Source organism: Gracilinanus agilis, chromosome 3, assembly GCF_016433145.1.
Source record: "Gracilinanus agilis isolate LMUSP501 chromosome 3, AgileGrace, whole genome shotgun sequence".
NCBI lineage: Eukaryota > Metazoa > Chordata > Mammalia > Didelphimorphia > Didelphidae > Gracilinanus > Gracilinanus agilis.
In genome coordinates this window covers 642,985,527-643,006,755 of record NC_058132.1, presented here as the reverse complement: position 1 = coordinate 643,006,755, position 21,229 = coordinate 642,985,527, and the positions used below count along the sequence as shown (strand labels likewise).

The 21,229-nt window shown below is 45.1% G+C and overlaps 1 protein-coding gene across 2 annotated transcripts in view; it reads right to left on the bottom strand.

Moving 5' to 3' along the window:
* The window catches only part of FGF12 (fibroblast growth factor 12), a 366,369-nt gene that overhangs the window by 218,940 nt on the left and 126,200 nt on the right, over positions 1–21,229 (bottom strand). The window contains exon 1 of one of the 2 annotated variants that reach the window (XM_044670882.1): positions 18,400–18,598. The exons of the other annotated variant lie outside the window; for it this stretch is intronic. Within the exon in view, the coding sequence (XP_044526817.1) occupies positions 18,400–18,598 (199 nt within the window). Of the gene's footprint in view, positions 1–18,399; positions 18,599–21,229 lie in introns of those variants that run through there. 2 annotated transcript variants of the gene reach the window in all.

Sequence of the window (21,229 nt, the reverse complement as noted above, 5' to 3'; positions counted from 1 at the left end):
ATTATCTTGATTTCATAACAAGTCTTTCTAGACAAGTAAACTATATGCCACCTCCCTAGTTTTCCAAAGCATTTTCATTCCTTAAAAGCCAGGGCAAGGGTGCCAGGCAAAGAGCTCAATGAGACTAAAGCAAATGATCAAGTCAATGTAATTAAGAAGTTGAAAAATGTTATCCTCTACCTCATTTTTGGTTCATATTCAGAACAATGTGTGCTTCAAATAGACCAGAGAATCAATGGCACTCGTCAACCCATTTTTTAAAAGAACACAGTCAAAAGTGAAGAAAATGCTATAATAGTATGGCAAACAAAACCCCTCACTGGTGTCAAGATCTAGAATAATAATGACATTTTCCTATTTGCATCAAAATTTATGAAAATTATTCAAATGTGGATCCTTTTGGTATCCAAAAAATAGGAAAAAAATTGCTAGCTGTCAATAACCTTATGAAAGATTATTCCAAATAACTGATAATAAGGAAAATGAAAAGAAAGCACAAGTCTTTGAGTACAAACATTCAATGAGTAGCTAATAAACATCTACCAAGAGTCAGACACAATGCTACTTGCTAACAATACTATGACAGAGAAATGAAAGGAGGAGGAGGGAAAGGGGAAGGCAAAGACCAAGAGGAAAGGAGAGGGAAAAGAGCAAATAGGAAAAGGGTAGGAGGAGAGGAAGAGGGAAGAGAAAGGGAAGGAGATGGAAAGAAAGGAGGGTGAGGAAGGAAAGAAGGAAGGAAGGAAGGAAGGAAGGAAGGAAGGAAGGAAGGAAGGAAGGAAGGAAGGAAGGAAGGAAGGAAGGAAGGAAAAAAGAAAAGAAGAGCTACTGTTTGGAGATTTGATCAGTAGGTCCAATTTGCCTGCATCTCTCTATGGCTCACTTCATAGAAGGTTTTTTGTTGTTGTTTGTTTTTTTTTTTAAGATGTATATACTGCTGACTTAAAAAAAAGTCAGAATTTAGATCCAGGAGGGAACCTATAGATAACTAGTCCAATCTCCTCATTTAATAGTTAAGGAAACTGAGGTTCAGGAAATTCCAGACAAATGCCCCCAATCACCTAGACGAAACTCACAAGCATAAGTGGAACTGGACCCCAGATAAATTGCTTTTTGGTTTATTGTCTTAGCCTATATTTCACCCTAAAAAGTGAGACTGAGGAGCCTTTCATTATAGGAATAAACCAACCTGTCCTGCTCAACTGCCTCCTTATAGATATTCCATTTAATGCAAAGTCACTGTATTTTGGTTTCAAAGCTCAAACTTCCTGCTACCTCTGTCCTTTTTCCCTCTATACAGTCTAACTGGGTGATTTTACCATCTCTCATGTATTCAATTATTTTCAGCCCATAATTCTTAGATGGATATATGCATTTCTAGATTCCTTGCTGAGCTCCTGTCCCATTTTCCTCATTACTTTTTGGACATCTCAAACTGAATGTCCCTCAGGAGATATCTCAAAATCAACATGGCCAAAACTCATTATTCTTCTCTACAAAGCTTTCTGTCTTACACACTTCCTCTTTAGTCTGAAGAGCAAAACCATTTTCATAGTGACTCAGTGATTCCCAACCCCTCACTAGAAATCACATCATCCTTCTAGTCTGTCACCAAATCTTTCCTACCCTCACAATATCCTCCCATATCTCCTTTCATAAAGTGGTCTAGAGTTTTTCACCATCCATTTTTAATTATCTTGTTTGTCAGTCAATGAACATCTATTTGTCAGTCAATGAACATTAATCACCTACTATGTGTCAGACACTGTACTAATCTCTGGGAATTCAAAAAGAGACAAAAGATATTGACTTCAAAGAACTCACAATCTAATGGGGGAGACAAGTTTGTAGGAATACATACAACAACACAGGATAAACAAGAAGTCATCAACTTACGTAAAGGCATGAGAATGAAAAGGGATCAGGGAAGGCTTCCTGCAGAACATGAGATTTTAGCTAAGACTTGAAAGAAGCTAGGGAAACCAGTGGGCAGAGATGAAAAGGGAGAACATTCCAGGCACTGGGGACAGCCTAGATGATCTTCCTGCCTCAAGTCTTCTCCCAGCTTCAATCCATTCTCCATTCAGTTGCCACATAGATTTACTTAAATTTCCATGTCTATAGATGTAACCCTTCCTCCTCATACACTCAAAATCTTTAGTACCTGCCTCCTGCTGCCAGGGCAAAACAGAAAGTTTTTGTTTGGCTTTTCAGGCCCTTTGTAATATGGTACCCAAACATCTTAGTCCCCCCAAGCCCCCATGACATTGGCAGTTCAGTTACCTTAGCCTCACACACCATCTCCCAACTCTATGGATTCCCACTGGTTGTGTCTCCTGACCTTCTTGCTCTCCATTTTACCTTGACATCTGGGTATTGTGCTTCAAAACTGCTTCTACAAATTCATTGGCAGGTGGTCTCTCCCCTGATCCTGACCCCTTGAGGACTGTCTCCCATTTACTTGACATTTTTTTAATACAGCTTTCTCCTCATCTCCATTAGAATGTAAGCTCCTTGAGGCCAAGGATGATTTGGCTTTTCCCTATAGCCTTAATGCTTAGGCCAGGATCTGACATCTAGTAAATGCCTAAAAGATGGTTGTTGACTTCCTAAGTGACTGAGTTATTTATTTTATCTCCTAAGCCAAGCCTTAAGTGAAATAGGTGCTGACAACAGCCTTAGAAAGATAAACTGAAGACAAATGAACTAATTAAGAGCTAGCTATATATTTTCTTAAATGAAGGCAGTTTCATTGGCCCCAAATGTTATTGTATTCCCTTCAATATTTAATGCTTCTGCACAGGAAACAACACTGTTACTCATCCATTCCTTTGCAACTTCGCAACAGCTGATGGCATTGGATAGCCTCCACGAGCAATCCCCATGTCAAGACTGACCATGAGTGCCTTGAGGGCCCGGCCCTTCTATTTCTGCCCGAAGCACTGACCTCTCTGCTGGTTCCTGGGGAAGTAGAGAATGGGGGTGAAGGTGTTACTGTCTATTGACAGTTTTTCACCACAGCTGCCATTTTCAGAATGGGGATCTCTTTGGGGTGTGGCATAGGAATGAATAGGTCTGTTCTTCATGGAGATTTGTGGCTTGTCACAGATGCTGGATGATATATGAGGGAAAAAATCCCAGCTGACAGCTTAGAAGTATGAATCCTATTAATATGCATTAATGACCCTTTCACTTTTTGTTCCAAACTGAGGGGCTCAACGATATTAGTTTCCAGGAACCAAACCCCTTGAGGGTCAACATGTTCTGTTCCTGGCTGTGCTGATCCATTCAGCTGGCAAGCCTTTGTACAGCACGCTAGCTATACAAAATAGGGACTCAACAATGTTGAGTTGATGATAATGGAGGAAAGCGGCTTGGGTTTATGGAAGGCTATGAATACCAGCCAAGTGCATCGCCCAGAATAGTTGGTGGCCAAACACCGAGGAACTTAACTGAACATGAAAGAAGCAAAGTAGTTTTTCATCTACCTTCACTGCCATGATTTTTTTAAAAAAGGAAATTGAGGGATTCTAGGGTCTTTTAATTAAAAATAGTCACTTCAATGTTGAAATTGGCTGATTGGGCCCAGTAGCACAACTGAAACAAAGAAAGGAGAATGGGAGTTCAATCAATCTTCTAGAGTGCCTGTTTGTCAGGAAGGGACAAGAGCAGTCAGGTTTAGTTACAATGATTTCAATATTCTCTTCCCTCTAGCTAGGAAGAGTATCTGGCACAGAATAGGTAGTTGGATTTAACTGGAGAGTATCTAAATGCACCAGGACTGTAATGCATTTGAGCTAACCCTGCAAAAATATGTATTTCTCCTTTTAGAAAATCAAATATGGCTTTATGTCAGTGGAATGCCAATGCTGGAGAGGAAGTATGGGGGGAGGAAAGACTTGGTTTTAGGAGCAACCTGGAATCCCATTCCATCTCTATGAATGACAGTGGAAAGGGACTTCTTGTCTCTAAGGCTCAGTTTCCTCATCTGTAAAAATGGGAATAAGCATACCTCTGGTGCTTATTTCCTAGAGTTCTTCTGGATTAAAAAAACAATTTTGGTAGATTAAGATAGACCTTCCTTTGGGGCAAGACCTGTTTATTTGTTGTGGATTTTTTACTCTGTATCCTTAACACTTGGAACAATGCCTACTGAATGTCAGAAGGCTAAATGCTGGTGGATCAAATACACACAAACACAAACACACACAATGGAGCCAGGGGTTGTAATCTAGGCAATGCTCAGGACCTCTGTTTTGGAATTTTCCCTCTAGGTTACACTTCCCTTGTCTGTAAAAATAAGAGGTTTGGCTTTAAAAGGAAGGGTCAGTTCATTGGACTGGGATACTCCTGAGTACATATAGCTGAAACCAGAATCAAATATAATTGGGAAATCTTTAACAGAACAGATGAATATAAATTGCATCCCCATATTGATCTATATCTCCATATTAATCTCCATCTCTATCTTTGTCTCTGTATAGGAACAGATAGATATCCAGCTTCTTTTAGAGAGGATAGAAACTGAACTCTTAGATCTCCCTTCATTTTGCATCTGTTGCCCTGGACAGAGCTCCATGGAACAAGTTGCCACTCTCAGAATAAGCACATCAATTGTAAATGCACCACCATATTGATGACTCAAGCACTGATTGGCTTTATGTCCCTTGGCCTCCTCTTCCCTCTGATTGGAATGCTAGAGGTCAGAGTAGCAAATTCCTCCCATTGCCTTTCTCAGTAGATGGAAGAAACCTGACTCTCAGCTGTCTTTACTTCATAGCAACTACCTTTCCTGATTTCATAATATATCCTCATTCAGAGTGCCCACTGGTGTCCTGCCCCCTCCATGTTTCCTTCTTTCTTTTGTGTGTTGCCCCTCCCCATTATGTTGTAAGTCCTGGGGAGCAGGGACTGTCTGGTAGGTACTTAATCAATATTTGTTTATTGGATTTGGGATTTACAACACAACCTAGATAATGTTAGCTTGTGGTTTTCTAAATCAAGATGTAGCTGGCAGGGATCTATTTCTTTTTAAGTTTGACACTATCAGCCCAGATGATCTCTAGATTATCTTTGTTGTTAAATTCCCATACAAATGTCAGATTGCCAGTTCTTTTACCTGGCACTTGTTTCTCCCTCCTTATCACTCTGCCCAAAGTAGAAAGGGGCCACTGGTCCACTGGTCCTGAGGCATAGCCCAGCCCAGTGTGACATCTACAGTAGAAGCTTTAGGGAGCTTTAAAGCCATTATTCTTTGGGTCAGTACCAGGCATCCAAAGGAGAGATCGAATAGATCGGCTTAGCTGGGATTCCTGGAGTGCCCAGAAGTATTTGAGAGGCTTCTTATCAAGGAGGAATCCTCCTTTCTACTGAATTTGGCTACTCCGGCAAAAAAAAGAAGGGCATGAAAATAAATGTAAAATCTGACACATTCTAAAAGCATTCATTTCACAAGTACAAGATGAGGGAGCTGAGGTTAGGCAGCAGGTCGTTTGAAGGAAAAAATCTGTGGACTTTAGGTGCTCATCAACTCAATAAGACTCAAGCAGGCGGCGGTGGGGGGGGGGACCCTAATGGCAACTTAGCTAAATAAATAGTCGTGGTGTGGCCAACTGGAAATTCCATGTCCACTTCGACCTCCCCTGGCTAGACTGCATTTGGAATATGGTGTTCTGTTCTGTGTGGAGTATTTTAAGAACAACAATAACAAGCATGTCCTAGCAGCTAGTGTCAGGCAGACCTGAATTCAAATTTTCCCTCTGACCCTTCCAAGCTTTGGAACCCTGGGAAGCCCTTTGCCATCTCTGTGTCTCAGTCAAATCTGTAAGAATGTGCCCAGAACCCTGATTTAGAATCTGTGTTGGTATATGGACTTCCTACACGGAGACTTGTTTGCGCTGAAGAAATTGCAATCCAGTTCAGTGTATCCATTTCAGTAAGCTGGAACCCACTCAGGGGGAAGTAATCAGATGGAGTGGGGTGCAGGTGAGGACTTGAGAGCAACACAGAAGAGGATGTTGGGGGAGGGGGGAATGGAAGCTGTCTTCAACACTTGAAGGACTTTCCTGTGGGAGAGGAATCCTATTTGTTCTTCTTGATCCCAAAGGGTAGAACAAGGAGACTTTTCTGGAAACTACAAAGAAACAGACTTAGGTTTCATGAAATGTAAAATGGCCAAAGGATGAAGCAAAACCCAACCTAAATCCAAACCCTTCCTACCAAAAGCTGAAAGGACTACCTTCAAAGATAGGGAGAAAGCCCAGCACGTATGCACAGACATCCTCAAACGAAGACTTTGGATGTCATGGGTAGGGGGGACTCTGATTGTCCCTGAGGTCCTCAGAAACTCTTTGAGTCAGTGATGTATCTGGCACATGTTAAAGACACCTGAGAGAAAGGAAATGAATGGGACAAAGTGACTTTGTTCTTCATTAGCCAGATTTTAATTCTGAAAAATGGGTTCTCCATCAAACAGGCTGTCATGAAAACAAATTCCCATCTGAGCCAAAACTCACTTTACCAAGGGCTTCATTCAGGACACCATGAAGGGGAAGCATTTTGAGAAGCCCGAGGATCAATTCCTTCTCTAAGCAAATTTCCTCTTATTTTTGCTTTTAGCATGGGAAGAGGGCGGAGGAGAAGGAGGAGGTAGGCTGCTCAGGAAACTTGAGCTGCAGCCTGTGGGAGGTGGCATGGTAATGGACTGGATGCCAACTCACTTCCTGAGAAAAACTGCAGCGAACACCAACACAGGAGACTGTTGAAAGGGCTGCAGCCCAAGATAGTGCACCTCACCTGGCCCTCCAAGGGTAACTGATCATCTCCAACTGCTACTGATTGGATCATGGACGATCAATGGAAGGAAAACCAGCATTCTACCAAATTCCCAGATTCAGAACTACTAGCACAGTTTTCTTTCTCCCTAATCCAGTTCCCATTTGTTCCCCTTACAATGGGCTGCTTGTTTTAGCCACATCAGGAATGCAGTACAGGTAGGAATATGGAGGAGAGGAGAGGATGTGTTGATAACTACAGGTCCTGCAGTCTTCTGCTTTCTTTATTCCCAGTGTGCACCTGACCTGCCTGTACATGACCAAGGAGAATCTGGTTTGGCTGCCAGCTTTTTTTCCCCCTTAGGATCCTTCCTTTGGGGAATCATATGACTTTTGTCCCTGTTGCTCAATAATAGTGGGTATTATTTAATTCAGGCTACTTGTGGTATTCCAGGTAGCAGTTGTGACCAGTAATATCTTTGAAGTTGACAACCCGGAGGTGAAAAGTTTCCATCATTATATCACTATCAGAAATAGAGTTTCTTGAAAACAAAACCAAAATAAAGGTAAAATCTAATCAGCTTCTCCTTTTCCATCTTTTTCATCCTTTTCCAAACTCCCTTTTAACTTCAGGTTTCAGCAAGTCCACAATACATTCCTCATGGTATAATTTTTAGTCCTTTAAGGAATATAGCATTCTTCATTTAGGTTCATTCATTCACTGTTTACTTATTAATTGTCTATTATTTGCGACAGCTAGTAGTATAAAAAGACAAAATCTAAACATTCCCTCCTCTCAAAGAGGTTACATCTAATCAGAAGAAGACTGCATGTACGAAAGGAGAAAATACAAATGTAATCTCAGAATAGATATGAATAGATTTTTGGGATGGGAGACGGAACTAGCAACTGGTGAAGAATAGATGGACTTCACAGAGTAAGTGACTGAGCCATGAAAGAAGGTAAGCACAAAGTGAAGTGTGGATACGAATGAGAAGAGAAGAGGATGAGGAATAGTACATTAAAGACTTGGAGACAGGAAATAACATGTCATATACAGAGAAAAGCTAGTCAACATTCTGGGAGAATTGTAGAGTGACAAAGAAGACGACTATGCCTAAGCCTAGTAATGGATCCAGTGTATGGAGGGCTTCTATAACCAGAATTAACTTTATCTTTTATCCTAGAGGGAAGAAGGATGTTTTTTTAGGAAGGCCATGTCATGAGCTGACCTGAACTTATGCAAGATCAGTTTGACAGCTGAGGGGAGGATGGATCAGAGGAAGAAAAGCCCAGAGGAAGGGAACCTGATTGAAGTGAATTTTAATAGCCCAGATGACAGGTGATATGAATCAGAACTAGGTTGAGGGTCATAAAGTGAAGAGAAGGCAAGAGAGAAGAGAAATTCAATAGAGCTTGAATTTACAAGATTTGGCAACAGATAAAATATGAGAATGAAGGAAGAGTGAAGGAATCTAAAACTATTGTTTCTTTTGATTGGATGTCAGTACCCTGAAAAGCACTAGAGAAGACAAAAATGAGGTGGTTTTGGCATAAAAATTCCATATTATACAAATTGAGAATAAAAGGTCTATAGAACATTCGGTTGGAAAAGTCCAAATGGAATTTGGTGATGTTAGACTGGCCCAAGAGATGTACTTGGAAGTATACCTGGAAGCCAGCTTCACAAAAATGATAGCCAAACTCATAGGAGAAGATTAAATCACTGAAAAAGAACATAGAGATCAGAGGAGGGATGAGCATGAAAACTCTAAGCAACACTGGTAAAAAGTGCTAGGAACATGGATAATTTCTGAGTCACCAGACAAGGAATAGAAAAATTGGAAAAGGGTAATGAAAACCAAAGAAGAAGAGATGTGTAAAAAGGGATGATGGCCTGATGATGCGAAATGTTGCAAAGGTCAAAAAAGATGGGTTCTGAGAATTGGCTATTGGATTTGGAAAGTGAGGTCAATGGAAAACTCAATAGTTACAATCAATCAATGAGGGCAAAAGCCAATTTGAAATAGGTTGAATTAAAATTAACCTCAACTTGATTAGGAGGTAAGTACTGGAAACTATTAAAGTATCCTCACCAAATGTCAGGGCCCATGTGAACAATGCACTAGGACACTGAATGAATTGATAGGTGAGTGGGACTTGTGGGCTGCCATCAGGACTCTATGGAGAGGCCATGAAATATTATGAATGAAGAGGTGGCCTATGAGCCAGATAGAATTGTACCAAGTCTCACCTCTGACACATATTGCCATGTGACCAATGGCAACTCATTTACCCTCTCACTTTCCCCGATGACTCACTAAGAACATAAGTTGCATAGGGCATTCTATTTCAGAAGAGAAGGTAACTCACAGGGAGCTCCCTGTGAACTGATAAACTAAGTGCTAGTTAGAACTGATAAAAGAAGAGGTTCTGGTTTTTAAAAATGATCTGTTGTCGCCAGAAGCCCAAGACAAGACCATATCCTATGAATGATATAGCAGCCTGCCTGTAATGTCTGCCAGCCACTGTGTTGCCTATAATGGCCCTCTTCCCAGCAAACCTCTGGACCCTGTACTGCCTATCCTTGAGGAAATGAATTCACTTAGCCTATGGTGGAGAGAATTCAGAGAGATAGTTATAATTATATGGTACTGATAGAGCTAGAAAGTAGAAAATAATTTAGAATTAAACATAAAATGTGACTATTTCCTTTATTGAAAAATTCCCATTGTATACTCTAAGGAATAGAATGATAGTAAGAAAGGTTCTACTTAGCCCAGAATATTCATAGTAGCATTCTGGTGAACCCATTGAGTAGAAAAAAGTAAATACTCATCAATTGGGGATTTGGTAAACAAATCATTATGCATGAATATCATAGAATATTGTTGTGCGACAAGAAAACATAAAGATATTTTTTTTCTTGTTCTTATAAGAATGATTCAGAGAAACATGAGAAGACTTAAATTAACTGATGCATAAGAAACTAAGCAGAGTCAGGAAAAAAATAATATACATACAAAATTACAACAACATAAATAGAAAAAACAAAACAAACTGAATACCATCTAATTATGATGACCAAACTTGTTCTCTGAAGCAAGACAATGAACTTTCCCTTCTTTGTGGAAGCAACAGGTTATGGGTGGGAATTATCAAATGTACTTTCATATTTGGTTGATGAGTTGGCTAACTTTACTAAAGTATTTTCTGTCTCTGTGTTTCTTTGTGTCTCTATCTCTCTGTGTCTGTCTCTGGGTCAGCCTCTCTCTCTCTCTCTCTCTCTCTCTTACTGTTGTTGTCTCTCTTTATCTTCCTCTTTCTGACACAGTCTCTCTCCATCATCCTTTTCTTTCTTCTTTGTTACAAAAGGGACAAGGAGGGCATGGGAGTATGTGAAATTAAGGTGATTTTAAAAAAAGCAATAAATAATTCCAAGAAAATGACAAGATTGGTATAGGGGCCCAGTGGAGATGATATAACACATTGAGAGTGCACTCAATCATCATGGTTATTGTGACTCTCCATTGAATTTCAGGATCATTCATTAAAGAACAGAGGAGATAGATAGGGGGTATAATCCATGACTGGTATCAGCAAAGAAGTGGGCAGCAATAGGAGAAATGAACAAGGAAATCAAGGCTAAGGACTAATGTTTAAATTGAACTGGCTAACTCTGAAGGTGAGTACATTATAGGGAGGAAAATGAGGTCAGAGCTGGGGTAAAGTCTCGGAAACCAGGAACACATACAGTGATTTGAAGCTCTATGAGAACTCAGCATTCATTTAGGAAAGGTGAGGTACAGGCAGAAATGGAACCAAGAGGTTAAAAGAAATTGCATGGAATACTTGAAGCAAAGATGTATTGATTACCACCCACTATAAATGGAGAGAAAAATCAGGATTGGTAGGATTGTCAACTAGAAAGGCAGCTTTTATCCTTGATTGCTATGATGTGAAGAGTGGAGCAGGTTTGTGTGCCCTTCTTTCACCATCCCTTCCAGCTCTTAGCTCCCATGGGGATGGAAAGGACAAGCTGAATCTGACTGAAATCATAAAGAAGAAATCTCCTCGTTTGTCAGTTGATTGTCATAATCAACAAGGCAAAGATGGGGCAAAAGCCTGAATCATGTTCTTGGTCATTGGATTCAGATCCCTCCGAGGCAGTCTCAGATCCTACTTGAACTCTCTCACCTCTGGGACCATCTCTTCAAGAAGGGGAAGTTCTGGGCTTCCTAGAGATGCTGCTTTTGCTGCCTTGAGAATAAACATTGGGGGATATTCATGGTTAACAGGATCCTGACCTGGCTCACCCCTCAAGCCAGGGGCTCTTTCTTCTATTTCCCAGAGATTCTAGGGAATGAGAGGCACAAAACTTAAGTATTGAAATTGGGGTTCAATTTCATTGAAATTTCACTTCCTCAACTTTGCTCAGTCAACAAGCATTTGATTGTGTGTTGCTTCCCTTGTTAGGCAGTAAGCTCCTGGAAGGCAGAGACTATCTTTTGTCCCATTTTAATCCCCACTGCTTAGCGCAGTGCCTGGCAAATAGTAGGTGCTTAATAAAGGTTGATTGATTATTGATTGATGATCTATAAGCCAGGTTCTGTGCTAGGCACCAGGATTACAAAGACAAGGTGAAGGAACTCTTATCTGAAAGGAATTTCCATTCTAATGGAGGATGTAAGTGGTACATCTGTAATTACAGTCATGAAAAACTACATAAAGGGAATTAATAGAAATAATAGTGCAGCAGGGAAATAGAAAGTAGGTGATGGCTTTAGTGAGGGGGGAATCAGAAAAGGCACTGCTTGACTGGCCTTTTGAAGGAAGACAGAACCCTAAGAGGCAGAGATCTGATCCCACAAAATAGCGAAATCACATCCAAGCATAAGAATGACAATCAGCTGGATTAAAGACTTCATTTCCCCTGCCCCTCAGTGCCTATCCTTAGTAGGAGGTCACAACCCAATGAGATTCAGGCTGGATCTTATCAGAAGGAAAGGTTCTCATATGCCCAAATGTCTACTATGGCAATGAAGGCCTAAAAAAAAATCTCACATCTCCTAATATTGCAGACCAAGAGCCTGCCCACATTCACCTTTTCCAATCTTTGCATTAACTCTGCATAATAGGACCCATAAAAAAAAAAAGCCAACTCCTGGAGAAATCTGTTCTTTATCTTGAAGTTAATAAAAGTCTGGAGACCTTTCGAATGTTTGGAGTTGGTCTTTTGGAGGACTCAGAATTTAAACTGAACCCCCGGCCACCTATTAGTCCTCCCTCTACTAAGGGCACCTGTTCAGGTAAAGTCATGCAAGTCTTCTGCAGGGCCTCTTACTGTCTGCCAACAGAGCTCTCTGTCAAAGACTGAGTGAATCAAACTGCCCCCTTCAAGAACTGAGTTCTCTGAACTTGGCACTCTTCTCTCCCTCTTTCAAAACATCTGAAGAAGTTGTTTACACTGAGCTGAAGAAAGGGTACCTCCCTGGACCCAGGGTTCCCAAGCGTCCCTTCTCCTCCCTGCAAAGTCTCTGGGGTGCTCTGCATCTAGGGAGGGAGATACCTGCCTGGAACACTGGATCTGGAGTACACACATAACAACACAGGGCCCCAGAGATTGCCTATTTGGCTGACCTTGTGATCTCACATGCCTTCTCTGTGTGCTCATTTACCCCTCCCTCCCCCGCCCCATCAGTGCTGCATTCTGCAGCAGGGTTGCTGGGATGGGCCTTGGTATCTCTCAGGAAGTTTAAAAGCAGATCCTCTCCCCAGCTGTCTGCTCCCATTGGAGGTGAGTTTTTCAGAATCTGTAGTCTCTTTTACACCCAGGGAGCGATTCAGGGTCTTTGGAGTTCAGAGCCAGCCCCCTATTTTGAATAGCAAATGGAGAGTCACAGAATCAGGGATCAGAGGCATCTCCCAGGTCACCTAGCGCAAAGGGAGACTCCCTGATTAATGAGGCAAGCCACGTCATTTCTGGTGCCTTCAAATGGCTTCCCTCTCCCCCGCACCAAACCCCTCCATCTGCTTCTCTTCAGGATCTCCTGATTGTGCCATTCCTTGTTCTGCAAAAATGCACCCGACACCAATCCTTGCACATATACAGTAACATAGTCGTGCACCCAACTCCTGGGGTCACACCAACTTCATCTAATGGACACAGCATCCTTTCAACCACCTGCAGGAAACCATCACATGCTCCTGATCTCTTCTACTCTCTGGGACCAAGGATCGAATTTCCTGGCATGACTGAAAACCACTTTATTTCAGAAACCCAAATGTATTATACACACGTAGGAATGAATGAACTTTTAAAGATTTCTTAAGCCCTTGCTGAGTACCAAGCACAGGCATCAGCAATGAGGATTCAGATACACAAATAAAATAGCTCCTGCCCTCAAGGAGCTTATATTCATACTGAGAGACCGGAAACAGCCCCCAGGGGAGTGGTGACAATGGAGATGGGGATGATTTCATTGCAAACATCACCAGAAGAACAAGTAGCCAAGGGGGAATAGATTCTCAGCTTCCCCAGTAAAAGGGAAAGTATTGATTTCATAATGGCTCCACAGCTTTACTGAAGTGTGGCCAGGAGGATACTAGAACCTCAACAGGTCTCTGTTGAGGTGCTGCTTTGTTTTTGAATTACATTAGGCTGCCCCGACAGCAGTACCCTGCTTGGGGATGGGCCCTTCACCAGGGTAGCTCAAAGACACCCTGCCTATAGGGCCTAGAATCATGCCCACAAAGTCAATTAAAACTACAAGGAAAGAAAGGGTGAGAGAGTACAATCGTTTTCAGTGAAACCTCTATAGGAAGTCAAATAACTTTTGAGGAACATCCTAAAACAAGGGATATTTGATGTCCACGTCAAGGAGAGCTACGATGACTGCACATCACTAGATTAAGGAGTTTTTGATTTTGTAAGTCATGGTTTGGCTCCCGAAGTTCTTTCTTCAAGTTCAGTTTGCCCTTCCCCCAAACAAGAAAGCTGTTAGCATTTTGGCAAATTGGTCTTCTAATTCCCTTCAAGAAGATCAACTTCATTAAAACTTCAAAGTTTTAATCCTCTATTGCTTGATGGGATTTCTGAGGGATAAAAAGAATCGAGGGATCATGGGAGTTGCAACAAAGACAACACGAACTTACAATAGAAACATAATTTGTAGAATAGAATGTACTCTTATAGAAAAGAGATGATGAAATCCATGCAAAATACCAGTTTAACCCTCCAGTGGGTCGCTGAGGAGAAAGAACTATTGATGACAAACGTCAAATCAAAATGCATTTAATGTTCCTGATTTGGGGACTTGGAGTCATGAATCAGACATCTAATAGTGGGAATTTTGGACCCCAATGTTTCATCAGAGGGAGAAGCCCATTTGTGGGCCATACCTTGACTCAGAGTTCAAGCCATTTAGAAAACATCTTTCCCCTTTCAGAGATCAGATTATGAACATTTGGTTCCATTCATAAGTGTCTGGCTTCTTCTATACCTCTTTGACTGTGTTCTCAATAATCTATGTCAAAGACTGCTTGACAACAAAACATGGCACAGGAAGATTGCTATCCAAAGCAGACTTACCTAGGAAAGCTTGAAGGGCACAGAATTCTTTTCAGATAAACAAGATTTGTCTGAGTGGAAAAGAGGGTGTGCCTAAACAAATGAGACCACTGAAACTTTATGAAATGGGTTCTAATTTAGGCTCCCTTCCTTGGTATATTTAAAGCTTGGATTGTGGATCACAACGTTTAGGGAGCTAGAAGGAATAATTGTGATCTGTCACTCGGTAGAGACATCTTACACCATGAAAAGGGAAGAGATGCTATAATGAATCTTTGATTCTTCCTCAGAATCTAAAAGGAAAGAAAATCCCTTGGATAAAGAAAAAGGTGATGGTGTTGATTGTACCTTATATCTATTTAGTTTTTCCCTAGATAGAGCTAGCCTCATATCGAATCACAGAATTTCCAAGTCCGAAGAGTCCTTAGAAGTCATCTAATCCAGACTATATCTCCAAAAGAATCCCTGACAAAGTACATCCCATGCTTGGTTAATGGGAAAATACATGCATACCTTGTATATATGTATGTAGGTGTATATCTAGATAGATTTACACATTTGTATGTATGTAGGATAACATATTTATACCTACACACACACTCCTACCATTTCATTCGGAATTCTGGCATTTTCCTGGGGAAATCTCCCCCACTGGACATGTAAGATAAGCATGCCACTTAGGTATTCCCTCACCTCTAGCCAGTTTGAGAGGTTGGGCCACTATTCCTACACTTACCTCTACACTCCCTCTTATTCATTTTTGTCAACTCAACAGTACTGTGGGACTTCTAGGGGGGGGAAATGAGTTAGTCATTGGGCCATAGGACAGCATTAATACACCATTCAGGGAGTTGTTCATTTTAAGAATCAAAGGGGACCACTAATTTCTTGGCTGTCTTCTCTAAAAGAAAACAGCTATTTCCCCCTCAAACATGGACTCCTGGGATACAAGTCATGAGGAGATGATGAAGTGTCAAATGCCAGTGTTTCCAAAAGACAGTTTGTTATTCAGAAAGTAAGTTTGGGAACCCTCAGGTTTTGTTCCTCAATCTTTCCCCTCAACCAGCTAGAGCTCAGAATAGCATCCAGTCAGCTCATCCTAAGCATCCTAACCTTTCCTTTACATTCAATGTCTCACAAGCTAACAGGGTACCCAGAAGAGAGCAAGAATTGAAAATGATGCTTTCAAAAGCCTTAATGACACACATTCCCAAATGCCCTCTCTCATCCCATCAACCCAACAAACATTTATCTGAAAACAAGAATATCACTATTGTACATTCAAAATCAAGGAAATCATGGTAGTTTAGCATAGTGCTATAGCCATCGACATGCCCCTAGTCTTGTTTTAGATTTGCACACTTGGCCTTTATTTCGAAAGACTACACAGAATCTACCAAGATTCACGAATATTTGTGTATGAGTCCACAGATGGGTCAACTGAGATCCAAGGAATCAAGGAAGAACATGCATTTCCCAGGTCAGTAGGTAAATCCCCTGCAGTATCTGAGCTGCTAGGTGACTTTGGTCTTATTTGTCTCCCATGCATTTGATTCAGGGTCCAAATCACAGATACTTATTTCCTAGGAGCCAAAGGATGGAGAGCCAAGTGTCCTTCAACATCCTGTAGGGATTTATTGTCGTGTCCTTCCCCTTCTCTACTTGTCCCATTTGTTACTCAGTTTGTGTAGTTCAGCCAGAGAAGAATTTATGAATGGCAGGTTCTAGGTAGGGCAGGACAGAAAGGTACTGTTTGCCAGAGCCCTTCATGGAATCATTCTGCAATTGATACTCTTTCCATTTTAGCAAGTTTTCTCTCCCCTCATCCCCTTCCCAACCCAAAACATTGAAAAGCCCTGTCTGGTGCTGTGATCCATGCTGCCAGTCTGGAGATCTGGGCTCACTATAAATAGGTTCTCCCCAAGCAATGTGAATCATGGTTGCTGACAGCAAACCAACAGATTCATTATTTTGCTTTGTTAGTATTAAGAATAGCATCCAAACTCAAAACCACAAAATTTGCCAGGTTGAGAACAGATTAAATTCCTGCCCTTATAGATGAATGCATCCTGCACTAGCCCTCAGGATAACTTCACTAGCTTTGACATCCTTGATATATCTTACTCTATCTGGGAAACTTTGGCTCCAATAGTAATGGTCAGGAATCTCTATGAGAAGATACATGCTATACGTATAGAGATGGGAGAAGAGAGGGATGTTGTGGTCTGATGGGGTGGGGGGGGTGAATAACAGGAGGTGTTCTGAAATGCATTATTCCCAGAAGATGCTCATGGCAGTAATAAGCAACCAATGACACAACACCATTCTCCCAGGATCAAGGGTACTTTGCTGTGATATTTCTATTTCGTGAAATGGGGAGTCTGGGAAAAGAATTGGAATTTCTTTACTTAAATGATTTAACTAATGGAGCAACATGTTAGAAATGAAGCCAACGGAATTCAGTCTTGAAATATTCCATGAAAACTAGAATAAAAAAAAAACATAAAAAGGGTAGCAGCCCAAGCAAGCAGAGGGACATTTTTATTCATCTTAATTCCTTAACTATGGAGTAAAATTACTTAATGTCTCACCTATCACCCAATGGGAAAATACAGGGAACTCAGAACTGGCTGTTCCAGTTTTTAACTTTAGGGTTTGAAGAACCATTGGACCAGGGCATTGTTTTGGTTGAGTTGTTTACATTTAAGAGGTCTTGAGATGCAGGATAAAGGGCACTGGCTTCTGGCTGTCAAGGTTCCCTTTCACATCGTGGTTCATTGTTTACTATCCAAATGACCAATGCCAAGTAACTTCCTTTTGCTGAGACTCCATTTTCTCTTCCATATAATAGCAAAGGGCTAAGTCAGGTAATCACTGAGTTCTCCACCATCTCTAAAATCTGGGTGCTGATGCTGCTTTCTTATTAACACAGAAGACATACAGCGATTGTTCTCTCCTAATATTAGGTGTCATGGTAAATGAGAAATGCATCTTGGCTTGCTTTAGTTTCTGCAATACTTTAAAATCTCTCGGTTAAAACTTAAGCTCATTTGACTAGGTTTTCATAAAGTGATTCCTCCGTTCCTGTGTTTGCCTCTCCTAAATGGTTTTGCCGAACCCCCAGAAAACCTCCAAAAGGGATCAGAAATGCAAACAGCTAAACTAAACCAGGTGAATTTTTCTTTTTTCTTTTTTTTTTTCCTCTCTTATTTTGGGCTCCCGACTCTCTTTTTTGAAGACGGTAGACCCTTCTTTGGCCTCTTCGGATAAAAAAAAAAAAAAACCAATGCTTACAGCCTGGCGATCACACCCAAGAAATCAGATGAGGGAGGTGGGAGGGAGAGAGCGGGAATTTTGTTTGTTTTGATTCTCTCAAACTGGGACTCTGCTTTGGCTTGGAAGTGGCTCCTTCCTTGCCTAAAATAAGCACTGGTGGGCTGGCTGCCGAGGCTCCTTTCTGCTTGTCACATCATGCCCCCTTCCCCACTTTCCAGGAGCAACTGAACGCCATTTAAGTTCAGAAAAGAGAGGCCACGCTCAAAATCAGGCACCTAAGCCCGGGTTTGGGCCTCTCCGGAGTTGGCTTCCCCACCAAGTGCAGAGTTGGGACCAGACTGAGACTGTTGGCCTTAAGTCCTCACCTGCCTCCCAATTTCAGTCCCCGAATACAAAAGCCGGGGAGGGAGGGAGGGAGGGAGGAGAGGCTGGAGAGGAGCTCTCGGGAGAAAGCCAAGACTGTGGGCAGACGATTACCGAAAAAGGCACAGGGAACAGGGATGGGGAACGTGTGCAAGGAAAGCTCCTGAGATGAAGTGCCAGAACGTTGGAGACAGAGTCAGGAGGGACCAGGCAAGGAGGGAAGCAAGATGAGGGAAAGGAGCCATCCCAGGCGGGCGCAGGCCTCCAGAGCACGCTCTCATTCCTGGCGCCCACTGAACCCTGACTGGGATGGCGAGGGAAGGGGCTGGTGGAAGGCCCAATTGCCCAGGGATAGGCGGCTTCCCCGGGTCGGGGGAGGGAGGGGCACCGCCGCGGGTAGCACAGGCTGCCACTGACCTGGTCTCCGCCTCACGGGCCTCTTCCGGCCACTGCAGAAACGCACCTTGCTGAACACCCCGAGGACATGCCTCTCGCACAGGGAGCGCCCATCCTTGCTGGGGCTTGAGCGGCGCTTGGAGGCCGAAACCCGGTCGCTGTTAGATTCCCTAGCCTGGCGCTTCTGGCGGATCAAGGAGCTGGCTATAGCCGCGGCCATCGCGGCTCAGCCGTCGGGGCCCCTTCTCTAGTCCCCCGGGGGACCCGGGTCGGGAGAGGAAGGGGGGTGGCCGCCTTTCCTACCCCCCTTCCCTTCTAATCCAATGCCGATCAGTCAGGACCCCGAAAGTGCCTCGATGGGGCAAAGGGGAGGCAGTGTTGAGGAATCTCTCTTTGGGCCGCGGCCGAGAAAACGGGGCGCCGGCAGCCAACTAAATCAGTCTGGATCCGTGGCCAACTGGGGGGACCACGAAGGAACTGCTTGTTTGTGGAGACAGAACAAATGTCAATCCGTGTGTAAACTTCCAAGCGCTCTACTGAAGAAACAGCGAAAGAACAGGGATTCTTTCTGTGAACCCGGGTCCCCCCGAGCTCAGTCACCCCGCAAAGAGCCCCCCCAAGCTGGCCTAGAGGTCCTGAAGCCGGGGAACTCCGCTTTCGAGGTGAGGCTTGGCCAACCTAGCCTGGAGTCCGGCCCGGCTCTGGAGGGTCTGAATGAACACTGAGGTGCGGTCCCAAATAAGGAGGCTCCTGGTCCAGGTCCCCAAACACCTGCCCTCGGGTTCCTGGCTGCACCCTTTCCCTCAAGCAGAGGTTCAAGAGCTCACTGTGAAATCTGTGTACAAAGCTGTGGCCGAGGGGGGAGCACACTGTCCCTAGCTTAAAAAAAAAAAAAAGTGTGTGTGTGTGTAAGGGGGGGGGGGGGGGAGCAGCTAAAAAGTGAGTAAAAGGGCCTGTAGAAAAGAAACCACCAAAGCTGAGGAGGGCGGGGGAGGTGGAACGACCGCCAATTATGTCCCCGCGGGCGATCTCTGCCAGTCTAACAGAGCCATTCCCTCCAAGGCAGCCTGCCCTAGCCACATCGCCCACCGCGCTCCCAGCTTTGGCCGCGCTGACGGGGATGGCTGATTGAGGTTCTGTTCCGAACTGACCTGCTGGCAGTGCGTCCGGAAACCCAAGGCTTCCTGTCAGGGGCGGGGGGCGGGGCGGGGGGCACAAAAGGCGGTCAGGTGGGATGGGGTCCAGGTGCTGGTGGGTCACCAGGTACGGTGTGGCTGTGGCAGCTGTCACCAGCTCCAGGAGCGCCAGAAGCTGGGGAAACCTCAATTCACCGCGGGCGGTGCAGACTAGGGAAGGAGGGAGAGAAGGAGGGAGGGAGGAAGAGAAGGAGGGGAGGAACCTTGGGGAGGGAGATCCCCGGGAGCCTAGCGCCCCTGGGAACCACCCGTCCGCCCCCACGACGAGGGCACGGGGCGGGGGTGGGGGTAGGGGGGATGGAGAGCCCCGGCTGAAGGAGGGAACTCCCTTTCCCCTCCTAGATTAGACTGGCCCAGCGGGAGTACCTTCGGGAAATGAGCGTCTGGGAGGCTTAGGAGCGGGGGCCCCCTGCTCCCCAGCCCGGCCGTTCTGCTTGGAATTGGGGGGAATCTCTGAGCTGCGGAACGCGGCCCGGCCCCTCCCTGGGCCACTTCAGCGGGGCTTCCCAGCCATGGGCCAGCCCAGAAGAAGGAGGGCCCTGGCTCTGGAGCATCCAAGGAGGGTTCAAGGCATCGCCCCGAGGGCCCGCCCGCGACGCCGAGCCCTTCGCCCCAGCTTCGGAGCAACGTCCCCGGCACGCACCCGGACACCAGCCGGCCCCACGGGGAGCCCGATAGTTTAGATTCGAGACACCGGCGGCCGCGGACGCTCAGACAGTTCTGTGGCCCCCATCCCCGCCCTGGGAGGAAGGCGGCACGCGTCCGGAGCAGCAGACACAGGCGGAGGAAGATGAGGAGGAGGCGGCGGCGGCTGGAGAGGACGCGCCGGGCACCGGCGCGCTGCGGGCACACATCACCCTGCCCTTCGGCGGCTGCTGGCCTGAGACGGCGGCTGCCAGGCGCACAGGCAGCTCCCCGGGCGCGCAGAGGCTCATCATCGTCCGGCCCCCCGGGCCTTCCACGTCAGCCCAGGGGACAGCCGGCTTCCCGTCGGCTTCCCTAAGCCGGCTCCCCCAGGGGCGCCGGGGGCGACCCCCTGGCCAGGCGTGAGCCTGCTTTGCCGCCCCAACGCTCCCGCAGCCGTCTCCGGCCCAAGCCCTCCCCGCAGCCGCTGGGTGCTGGTGTTGCTCAGCGCAAGGGGCATTCCCGCGTCGGCCCGAGAGGAGGCTCCGGGGGATCCATGGGCGCCCCCGGGTGGGCGCCGAAGGTCAAGTTCAGGGCAGAGCCCAGCTCCCGAGGGGCGGCGAAGTGCCGAGCGCTTAGTCAGCTGCCAGCAAGGGCTGGCCCGTTCGCCCGACAGACACCCAGGTGCCCGCAGCCGATCCGGCTCCAGCTCCGGCTCCTGTTCTCTCTGGCTGGGGCTGGCTCCGGTCTGGAAGAGGAAACTCCGGGCAGAGAAGGCTGGAGGGGGCACAGCCTGGGAAGAGAAGGTTGAGGTTGGGGGTGGGGTGGGGGGCCGGTGGAGAAAAGGAAAGCCTTCCGAAGTTCTTCCTTGCCGCTTGGGAAGAGGAAAAAAGGGGGGAGCGGGGGTAGGGCGTTCAAATCCAGCCGTCAGGAGCTGCGGGGCAGCGAGCGAGCGTGGGCTGCTGTGCCCATTTTCTTCCTGGGCTCGGGCTGATGGCACTGGTCTTCCTCCCCCTCCCCCAGCCCCAGCG